The following is an 11,634-nucleotide window of genomic DNA, read 5'->3' on the forward strand; positions in this document are numbered from 1 at the left end:
CCAAGGACAGTGACCTGGATCACTCACAAATGCAAAGGAAATGATAAAGTTCAAAGCCAAGCAGAGGCCCCATTTCTTCGGACCAATAGGCTCTTCCTGGTACGTGGAAGGGCTCAAGTGACACATGAACATGCCTCATGTTCACTGATTAGCATCTTAGCTCCAAAGCTCCCACCAGCCCAAATGATCCATCTGCTCTGCAAGTATTTGCCAGCCTTCTGCATGTGTGGCCAGCATGAAAGCCCAAGTTCTTGGTATCATGGGACTTATAGTCAACTGTAGGTCTGGAAACCAAATACAAAACCTCACTAGCTACACATCATGAAAAATGCTTTGACACTGAGGATCACGTGCAAATCAAAGAGGAGGCTGGGAAGGCCTGGGGAAAGGGGACTGATGTCAGAGACCTGGGGCCAAAAGCAACGTGAGGTATCAGAAAAGGAAGGTGAAGCCAGAGTCAGAGTGACAGGGTTAAATCAGATATGTAGTGCAAGGATCTAGGGTGGTAAGCTGGAGCCCACAGAGATCATTCTGATCCAGGCTGGTGTTGCTCTCCACTTAAACTTTTTAAAAACAGACCAGCTTTTTCTAATTCTTAGACAATCTCATACATATAAGCAGTGCATATTGATCACTCTCCACCCCCACTCACACCTACACATTCCCTTCTTCCTTGACCCATGTCCTCTGATACATATGTGTGTATGTGTGTGTGTTGTGTATGTATTTGTATGTATTGTGTGTATATGTATGTGTGTGCAAGTGTGTATATGTGTATGTGAGTGTATTTGTGTGTATATGTGTGTGTGCATGTGTGTATGTGTATATTTATTGTGTGTGTGTTTGTGTGTTTGTGTGTATTGTGTATGTATGTGTATATATGTGTGTATGTGAGTGTATGTGTGTACGTTTTAATCCACTGAGTCCAATTAACACTGCCCATTGGGTTGTTCACTGGTATTGACAAGCAGCTGCAGTGAGTTTATCGGCCACATCACATTCAGATGAGAGCTTTCTCCACATTAACTGTTGACCGTAGCAGGCAGATGCTTCTCTCTGACCAAGGCTGATGAAAGCACTAGTCTGTGGTATAAATACCAACAAGGCAGTTTGACAGCTTGCCATTAATCAGTATCAGGACAACAGTATCAGGTTATACCTTCCTCCCTCCCTCCCTTCCACTGCCCCCAACCTGGCCTAGACCTTTGAGGCAGTGAGCCTAAACTCTTATCACAGGACACAGGGCGGGAAGCACCTGTCCCAGCCTTTACGAGTTTGAATTAGAGGGAGAATGTAAGAATTTTCATCTCTACTGGGGAGAAAAACAGAGTTCCAGCTGGGGTATTGGTTTCTCTGCTCAGCCCATGCAGAAGCCGGCCTTGACACACAAACCAACCTGGTATCTTGTCACTTGTGAGAAAGAACTATGCCCTTCTGTCTGTGGGTTCATGAGAACTCTAAGGTCAATGCTTCACCCCAAGTTCCTTCCACGGGATCTTCCTCAGCCTCCTTGGGCTGGTCTGATGGGGAAAGTCAAATGCAAAGGAGGGAAATTACATTCAAAGTGGCGCTACTCTCTATATGGCTGGGCTTTTGAAAAAGGAACCTCTGAGAATCTTTTGTAACTGGAATGCTGGATTAAACACTCACTACTAGCCTCACAGAAGTCACAGGTCTACTCCGTGGACCCCTTCACAAGCATTTGTCACATTCCAAGCTGGCAAGCAAGTGACATGATTTTGTTGAGCATTTACTTTGTGATGTCTCTGTCCCATCACTGAAGACCAACACATGTAGACAATGGCAGCTTCCTTCTCTGCCCTGAGGGAGCTCACCAATCCAAAGGGACCTAGTATGATCGAGTTCTAACAGGTGAGATTCACACAGATCCCTACCTCTTGCCTTTCCATCACGTGAACCAAGTGCGCTGGGGCCAGAGCTTTGCTCATGGGGTAAATGGACTTGTAGAATAGCCTGCTGGCATGAGTTTGATCCCTTGAACTCAGAACTGACTCCAGAAAGATGACCTTTAACCTCCAAAGGCCTGCCACAGCTCATCCATGTCTGCCCTTACACACACACATCAAATACACACATAATAATAATAAGTTTAATACTTTAAGAGCTGTTCTGAACTCTGTTTTCACCAATAATCTATCATGTTGAAATTTCAAAGTATTCTAGAAAAATTTTAGCATAGAAATATTCATTCAACTCCTAATACTCTTTGTTTTATGTTACCTATGAAAATATATATTTAACGTAGCTGGGTGATGGCACACACCTTTAGTCCCAGCACTTAGGAGGTAGAGGCCAGCCTGGTCTACAGAGTGAGTTCCAGAACAGCCAAGGCTATACAGAGAAGCCCTGTTTTGAAAAACAAAACAAAGAAAGAAAGAAAAAGAGAAAAATACATTTACTGAGATAAAACATGAAATAAAAAGTTAATAATGATTAGTTATGCTATGATACTCTTTAAGAATCTGTAGTGAATATGAGTCTCAATTTGGCTAAGCACTGGGCTCACCAGGGAAGTATTTTTAAAATCTTGATGTCATGCCCCATATGGAACAATGAACTTGGGGCCTCTAAGGGACAGAGGAGTCTAGATAGAGTAGAGTCTGCATGTGGATTGAGGTGCTGATTAATCATACAGCTTGAAAAGTGCTTTGTCAGAAAGAGAGAGAGAGAGAGAGAGAGAGAGAGAGAGAGAGAGAGAGAAAGGGAGGGAGGGAGGGAGGGAGGGAGGGGGAGGGAGAGAGAGAGAGAGAGAGAGAGAGAGAGAGAGAGAGAGGAAGGAAGGAGGAAAAAGAAAAGAAGGGAAGAAAGAAAGAAAAGAAAGGAAGGAAGAGTGCAAAGCTGAAAGTGAATTCAGGACAGGGATAGGGCAGGGATGCAAGTAGACCTTCCCAAGCCCCTGACATCATCGAAGATGAAGTGTGACTCAAAGCAGAGGCCGGGATGACCTGGGGAAAGTAGCCAATGGCAGAGGCTCTGGACCAAACACAACCTAGGCATCAGAAATGGATGAAGAACCATATGTGAAGTCATCAGCATATGCAGCCCAATGTGTGGAGCAGTGGTTCTCAACCTGTGGAATTGACCAGTGGTATGGAATGAGTCCCTATAGCTATGTATGTACACCTCTAGGTCCTCTGTTCCAGCACCTCAAGGCTGGCAGACACTTCAAGCCTCTACTCTTTGTTTTTCCATATTGGGCTTCCTAGCAAGATGTTTTCAGGATTTCTGTCAGCTACAAGTAATAAACAGGCCATCGAGGAGAGGCAGCAGCAAGCCTCGATTTCTTTTACTCACATACCAAGAAGCTCAGAAAGGGAAAGAGCAGGTTAGAGACAGGAGAAACAAAGTCCTCTCCCTGTCACTGTCATCGGCTTGGCTTTCTTCTCAAGGCTGCAATATGGCTGCTAACCTTCCAGGCCTCAGTTGGTGTTGAAGGAAGGATTTGTCCTTGCCCAGCAGATCTACCATGTAAGAGAAAAGAGAAACCCGGTCCTTGTGCCTCTACCTACATATCACCAATCATAATTATGCCACATGTGTACACACACACACACAAACACACACACACACACACACACACACACACACACACACACACACACACACACACACAGTTAGCCCCAGGTACAGGGAAGCTGAGTATTTGACTCTCTTTAGCTGAAAGCAATGGGGTGTTTGAGGAAGACGCTGAGTGAGCCAACCTCCAGTAGGCCCGTGGAAAAATGAGTCCCAGGTGACATCCTTCCAACACTGTGACTACAGGCAGGACCTTGAGGGCATGAACTGGTGTGTCTGACCAGCTACCGATGGCCAGGAGCCTAGTCCTCCCTCTCCTGGGGACCAGCCCACCTCTCAGTTGGAAACCTTCTTCAAGAACTGTGGGCCTCACTTGCCAGGTGGACTTGATGCCTGGCACATGGTGGCACCAACTTCAGATGCCATGTGAGTTGGAAGCTCACCATGCCAATGATAGTGTGCATTTTCCTTTGGGCAGGAAAAATCACAGGTTATGTCAACCTGGGGCTGGGGTGATAGAGCAGCGGTTAAGAACACAGGCTGATCTTCCAGACAGACCCAGGTTCGATGCCCAGTACCCTCACAGTGGTTTGCAACCATCTGTGACTCCAGTTCCAGGGGATCTGACACCTTCTTGTGGCCTCCACAGGCACCAGACATATATATGATGTACTGACATATGGGCATGCAGACAGCACATAAAACACAATACTTTTTTTAAAAAAGAAAATGCAGGAAGGTCAAAGCCCTTGTCAAGAGCTGGCCATGAGCAGAACTGTATAGCAGATGCCTGGGGAGTCCCTGTTCAGCTACCCCTGCTGAGCCCAGGCTGGACCCCAGCCAGGAGGTGCCAACTGCTCCCAATCTCTCTCCAGCTCCGCTGCCTGGGGTTGAGGGACCAGCCTGGGGATTCCCCATCACTCAGGAGCTCTGAGGGACCTCCTCTTCAGCCCCTCCAACAGGGGATTTCCCAGAATGTTCCCACACCTCAGGAAGCCTCCTCCTTAGCCACCCCCAGCTCTTGATAGAAGTGCCATCAGGTGACCCCTACAGGTGAGGGAGGGGGAGCTGGGAACTTTAGCATTTGGATTAGCCCGAGGTGGGGAAACTGGAAGGTTTGCTGGCCAGTGAACGGAGCAGGAGATAATCCAAGCTCACAGGCTGCGAAAGCAGGAGGCAAAGGATTTGTGCTGTCGCCTACAAGCTGTGTGACCTCCTGCCATGTTGCTTAACTTCTCTGTGCCTCAGTTTCCCCTCTTTTGTAAAAGGGAGATGTTATGCAGTGGTGTTACAAAGATTAAATACGATAGCAACTATAAAATACATAAAAGGGTGGCTCATGGGGCACACTCCTTTAATCGCCACACTCAGGAGGCAGAGGCAGGCTGATCTCTCTGAGCTTATGACCAGCCTAGTCTACACAGTCAGCTTCAGTCCAGTGAGTCTCCATAATAAGACTCTTTAAAAAAATAAAATAAAACTAAGCATGTGTACTATATAGGCACATCTATTTAACCTGTGATGCCACACACACACACACACACACACACATAGGCACATGTGTAAAACTATCAAAAGGCTGGGGGGAATTACAGGCTCTGGTTTACAAACACATTTAGGTAGCCAATTTGGAATCCGTAATATTGGAAAATTCAAGGGGAAACTGGAGACACCCCCGTCCCTACAGCCATCAGCATTAGCTGCCCAACAGAAGCCCCAAGCAGCCTGTAACAGCTGCATGGCAGGCTTAACCGAGATCTAGTCAGTTAGAACCTGTCACCAACATTGCTAGTGCTCCCTGGAGGACCCAGCATCAGGGTTGTCAGGCTAAGGTTGAGGATCATTTTGGACTAGTCATCCAATCTGCGGGTGAAGCAGCTAGTATTCAATAGGAAAGTGAGGCCTCCTAGGACCACCCAGCCAAGACCACCGATGACTGCTGTGGTCATAGAACCGTGCCTGGCTCATGTTGAAGGATGGATTCTCAGTGGGGCTCCTGCAGGGCGGCAGATGGAAGAGGTCCATCCTGTGACTTCAGGGGCATGGCCAGCTCAGCCAACAGTACTATGTGATGTTGTCTTGTCCCTTGGGAGGGGACAGGGGCTGAGGACTTCTCCTTGCCCCTGGGGGACTCCAGTCTACTCCTATAGTCAGGCCCCCAATAAAGGAGAGGCAGAAGGGAGGAATCTAATGAGAGCCCAGATCTTCCTGATGATGGGTCTTTGGACCCGGCATTTGGAGCTTTGATGCTTCTGGAAGGTGTGAGGGGAGCCACTGCCACCGGCCTGTGGGCATTTTAGAAACCTAGGAAGTGTAGTTTTGCCCCAGGTCTCAACTGGCTTCTTTGGTGGGATGGCTATGTTGACAGCCGCCATTGTGGTGGGTCTAACCACATTCTGAAAGGTGAAGAGAGCAGGCTAAGGTGGGGCCAGGAGGGAGGCAGGCTGGGCTCTCCACACTGCCTGGTAGAAGGAAATTTCCTTCACACACCTCCTCACTCTCACTGAGTTTGGTCCCTTCCAACACCACAGGGAAGTTGTGTGTGTGTGTGTGTGGGGGGGGTAGTCACTGTCTCTGTGGATAAACAGCTGCTCCCCAACTGTCCCTTTAGCTAGATGAGTCCTCTCCAGGGGCCCTGCTGCCCTCTGCAGCACAGAGGGATGAGGCCCAGAGCAGCCACTTCCTCCTGCAAGTCATTCTTTCTCTAGGGAGTGGCCAGTGTCTGCTGCAAGGTCCCAAGCTTACAGACATTCTCTTGCAAGCAGCAGTCTGGCTTTAAGAGGTAAAGACAATCTTTGCCTCATGGTTAGAGGCAGCAAGCAGTGGTTAGTCAGGTCTACCCCAGTGTGAGCTTTGGCATCGATAGGTCCGGGAGGTGACAGAAGGCTCCTCAGAGCCTGCTAGGGACTTACTTGCCCTGCAGTCACTTCCCGAAAACTAGACCTGCCTCTGGGCGGGGTGAAGATCGGAGCCCGCCCACCCAGCCCCTCCCTCCTTGCTGCCTTGGGGTTTGCCCAGGCTCTTCGAGCACGGAACTTACAGTAAATGCTGTAACCAGTGGAAACTCTCAGAGGGGGCGAGGGAAGGGCCAGGACTCCGGGCCCCAGTTCCCGTCTTAGCATACCGCCCCACCAGGTTCATTTCGCCCACCTTTCAGTAAAAGGGTGCCGCCTTCCTGGTAAAGGGCGGACCTCCCTCTGGGATATGCCAGAAACAAAACCGGGTGAAATGCCTAGCTGGCCACAGCCTGCAGGAGCAGCTGGATTGACCATCCAGCTTCTGGCTTCCTTTACCCACCACTCTAGAGATGGGGGTTTCCTTTGCCCCAGATTAGGGGCCTTGGTTAGCTCAGAAAGCACTGAGAATGTCGGTTAGGCTGAGCACCCTCTCATCTGACCTTCAAAAGAAATGGAAGCGTCCGGCTTGATGAGCAATGTCAGGGTCCTATGCCCCTTCACAACTTAAAAAGGAAACCCCGCTGGACTGGGTTTAGGGGACTGACAGTAAACCCGATAAATCCCATCTCTCATTGGTCTGCAGCTCACTCCTGCTGGATCATTTCGGGCAAATTTTAAATGTCAAGTTATCATACATCTGCTAACCGCTGTACTTTTGAGTCAACATCCTCATGCCAACAATTGTTACCAGCCAGTCAGTCAATAAACATTTAAATTCATTCGGCGCTTAAACAGGTATTTAATACATTCTTAGATAATTAAAGCAGGCTTTAATTATTCGTATCATATTTAACCAGGGTTTTCAAACTTGCCTGGCCGTTAAAACGACCTAAGACACCCGTTGGAAGCTCAGATTTCCAGAGCTGGGCTGTTGGCTTAGTCAGTAAAGTGCTAATGGAAGACATGTTTTAAATGCAGGGGTGAGGGAGTATGTGCCTGGAATCTGGGCACTGGTGAGACTGGAGTCGGATCCCTGGAAGCCTGTGGACCACTGGTAGTTCCAGGTCAGAGAGACAGCCTCTCCCAAACAAAATGTAGAAGGTGCCTGTGGGAGATGCTCTTCTGACCTCCACGTTCGTGCGCAACCACACATGTGTGCGCCAGCACCCGCACATGTGTGTGCACACACAAACACACACGGAAAAGAAAAGCTCAGATTCTGGAATCCAACTTTCTCCCCCAAATCCCAGCTCTGCAGAAGAGCTGCCAGGAAGCTTGTGGGCTGAAATGAGATTCCTTTGCTTCTCCTCAACCAGTTGCCTCTCGGGGAGCTGGGGAGGCCCCAGGACTCAGCGAGGTTCTGTTTATTCAGGTCCAGGAACCCCAGTGTCTGGAGAAGCTATTGTCTCTCAGCAACTACTCTGTACCAGAGAGCTGTGGAGGCTGACACATGATGCAGTCCCCTGAAACACTAAAAGATGTTTCTGGACCAAATGCTCGTACCCCCTACACTGACCCAGAGTACAGGACTCCTCTTTGTTTAATGTTTCCACTCTCTATAGTTTTAGTTCTCCACTATCATTTGTGGTCTGAGGATCCTGAATGGAAAGTTCCAGAAATAAACAATTCATATATTTTTAAATAACTCCAATTGTAGAATATTGTCATACATGTTCCATTCTGTGATTATTTATTGATAATCTCTTCCTGTTTATAAACCTCATCAGAGATTTACACGCACAGGGAAGCGCAGTGTCTTCTGGGTATTGTCCAAGGTTTATGGATGGCTTGGAACAGGATGGCAAAACCCACAGTTGTAGGCAGGAGAGAGCCAAATAGAATGCCACCAAGTCCACGGTAGATCCTCGATATTCAGAAAGGCTGTTCATGTCCTAGGCTGAGGGAAACGCAGATGCAAAGCACTTGGTGTGTGTTGGGGAGTAAGAGGCAGAAAATGTTTCACAAACTGCTTTCTACTCTCTCTGCAGCTGGCCTGAGGGGTGGTGGTGCCGGCAAGGGGTGGGGGTTATGTCACTAAGAGATACTAATGTCTTTCTCAGTTTCTCTTCTATGGCTGTCTTCCTTCCATCTTCTTTCCCTTCCTTTTCAGTGTTGGAGATTAAACCTAGGGCACCATTGCTTCCTGCATACTAGGCATACATCCCAACCCTTTACACTCATCCATTTAGAGACAGGGTGACAAGGGTCACTGTTTTTCCTCTCTAGCCTGGGCTAGCCTCAGACTCCCAATCCTCCTTCCTCCCCATGCTTCGTACAGGGATGACAGGTCTGTGCCACCGTGCCCAGCATGTCTCTCTCACTTCTGAGGGATGGGTCTGGGTATTGTAGGTGGATTGTTAAAGAAACTCGAGCCCCCCCCCATTACACACAAGCTCCTTTTCTATGCTCCCCACTTGCCCATCTGTTTTCCCACCATGCACCCCTCAGCCGCCATGTCCTTAAGCCTTCCGAACTCTGATTTAAATAACTACCCAGCCTCCAGCGTTTTCTTATAGGGAAGAGACAGATTATGTGAAATTGCTATTTCTCCTAGCCCAAGTAGACAGCAATCAGCAGTTGCACATGGGTCACGCCGACATTTATGCACACACACATTCTTCAATAGGAGTCCCCATACAAATCTATGTGTATGCTTGCACACATCCTCATGCACTCAGGAATTCTCAGTTGCCCTCCTCATGGCTGTGCTGATGGGAAACATTCGCCCCACCCCCTCCTGCCCCACCGACCTTCACACCTCCTGACACTAGTCACCATGCCTGTTGTCTCTTTACAGGAGAGCGAGGACCTGGAGAAACAGAATGCAGCTCTGCGCAAAGAGATCAAACAGCTCACCGAGGAGCTGAAGTACTTCACATCAGTGCTGAGCAGTCACGAGCCCCTGTGCTCCGTGCTGGCCAGTGGCACCCCCTCACCCCCTGAGGTGGTATATAGTGCCCATGCCTTCCACCAGCCTCACATCAGCTCACCACGCTTTCAGCCCTGAGCTTCTGGACAAGACGAGAACAGAGCCTTGGTCGATGCTACTGCTGTGGTCCTTCGGAGGGGCACACAGACTGAGGCCAGGGTGTCCTCATGCCTCAATCCAGAGGCCCAGTAGCAGAGGCCTGGACAAGTATTGAACACAAGGACTGTAGTGGTCAGAGGGACTTCAAGGCCTCCCAGGAAAGGATAGTCAATGTACTGGACTCTCCTGGGAAGTCTAGCCAATGTACCGGACCCAGAACTCAGATAATGGCCAAGATGCACTGCGCCGAGGGAGGAGGGCAGGGGATGGAGAGTTTTCTAAATAAATATTTTCTAAGAAACCAGCCCTGGAAAGCATCTTTCCTGGCTTCCCCCATCAGCATCCTGCGAACTACTTTCTCTTGATTTGTCACCCTGGTTTCCCTTCTTGGCGTCAGGGAGCTCCTCTAGATTTTGAGAATCCCCACTTATATGTCTGCTCCATGTTTTGGACCCTGTTTGAGAAGCTGGTCTCTTCAAATCATCTTCAACCTCTAGACATCTCCCTCACACTCCTCCACAGGCCTGCTCTGTGTGACCTCCCCAACCGTGCCTCTTGCCCCGCGCTTTCCTTAAACGGTGGAGCCTGTCACTCTACAGTTAGGCAAAGGGCTGTGCAAGACAGATCAGGGGAACCTCAGTTTCTCCCATTTGTACACCTTCCTGGCTAGCTGTCATACTGTCAAATCTCAAGGATGCTGGGGTTCCATGCCAGGAATACGAGTAAGGCAAAGGCAGGGCTCACATTCAAGGCCATGGCCCTTAGCCCTTTGCTATGCCCTGCCAAAGATGCCCTTAGAAAATAGGATGACTGCCACCTGTGCACCAAGTGTTCCAAGGTTGAGTAGCTCAGGGCTGTGTTCAGTTTGTACATCTGAACTGATGTTGGAGCCGGTGGCTTTCATTTTCCTTTGATGTCCACCCGTTTCTCAGAAGTCCCCAGGTCACAAGTCTTACATCTTTGCCTACAGCGCTGCCCAGGAGCAAGAACAACTGTTTCCTCCATGGCTGCTTTAGAGCCTATTCACCCCCAGAGTCTCTGCTGACTGGCTGGGTACCAACAAGGTAGAGAGCACAGGGCCAGGCTTCTGTTGTAGGCCCAGCCTGTAGTCCCTCAGAATAGCAGAATCCGTAGAAGCCTCCTACTGACATGCTCTTATGAAAGGGAAGGAGGAGGCAGCCCCGTGCTTGTTAGCAAGTCCTGGCCTGTTGCTCAGTGGCTCTGGCTCCCTTGGGGCCTCATTTTGATGGTTCCTGCCCAGGTGTCTCTTACCCTCTTGGATGAGGGCAGTGTTGAGCTGATATGAGCATTAAACTTCAGAGGCCTGACAAACCCGCCTCCTGCCTGTGACTTCCTTGTGACCTGTCTATGAGAGGGTCTCATAGCAATCGCCATGGTGGGGACAGAGTGACCTCATCTTTGAAGCTATTGTCTCTGTATGCCCCAGGGTAGGGATAGGCTAAGCCTGATTCAGAGTCTGATGAAACTGCTCAGGACACCTCCACTGAGCATTCATTTCTTTTTTTCCTGCCATCTATGGAATCCTAATCTTTGGTTTCCCAACAAAATGGCTTCCCCCTTCCAGAGCAGAAACTCCATGTGTCTGGGCTGTGTGACAGAGAATGCCTTCTCTTCAGTTCCCTCCAGAACCTGGGGTTTGGGAGTCCTGATCCCCTCTTCCCCATCCAGGGGCTCCCACATGAAGCCACTCACTTCAGGTGTCCCACGTGTTATCATCTTAAGACATAGAACTCTAGTCCAGTTTTCTTTGCAGCTAAGCACCACTTGGCCTTTCATAGGCAGGCTTCCTTCCAGTCAGAGGTGTCTGTCCCCACCCCTGCTATAGCATGGTGATTTCCCCCTAGAAACCCCGCACAAGGCACATGACTGGCCCGGGCATCTTCTGAATGAAACTTTGGGCCAGAACTAGAAATCTGAGCTCACACGCGCCGTTCCCATCTCTCAGTAGTGACTTCTCAGCTTCTCTTCCCCTTTCATTCCCCACTTTCTAATGACCCTGGGTGGTTCCACTTCTCCTTTCTGATCAGCACGGAGAAAAGAGCAGAAGGCCGAGGTACTGTCATCTCTCTACACGAGGACTGGGAGGGGCAGCTACTGAGTACAAACATCCTAACCTAGATAGCTGCTCAGGACAGGAATGACACCTCACAC

General features: G+C 49.2%; 1 protein-coding gene across 1 annotated transcript in view; it reads left to right on the plus strand.

Annotated features, from left to right (window-relative positions):
- BATF (basic leucine zipper ATF-like transcription factor) overlaps positions 1–9,441 on the plus strand; it is a gene marked incomplete at both ends in the record, with an annotated part of 20,765 nt that extends 11,324 nt beyond the window's left edge. The window contains one exon of the mRNA XM_080922711.1: positions 9,232–9,441. Within this exon, the coding sequence (XP_080778837.1) occupies positions 9,232–9,441 (210 nt within the window). The remainder of the gene's footprint in view (positions 1–9,231) is intronic.
- Positions 9,442–11,634: the final 2,193 nt, after the last annotated feature.

Source organism: Micromys minutus, assembly GCF_963924665.1.
Source record: "Micromys minutus genome assembly, chromosome: 1".
Lineage (NCBI taxonomy): Eukaryota > Metazoa > Chordata > Mammalia > Rodentia > Muridae > Micromys > Micromys minutus.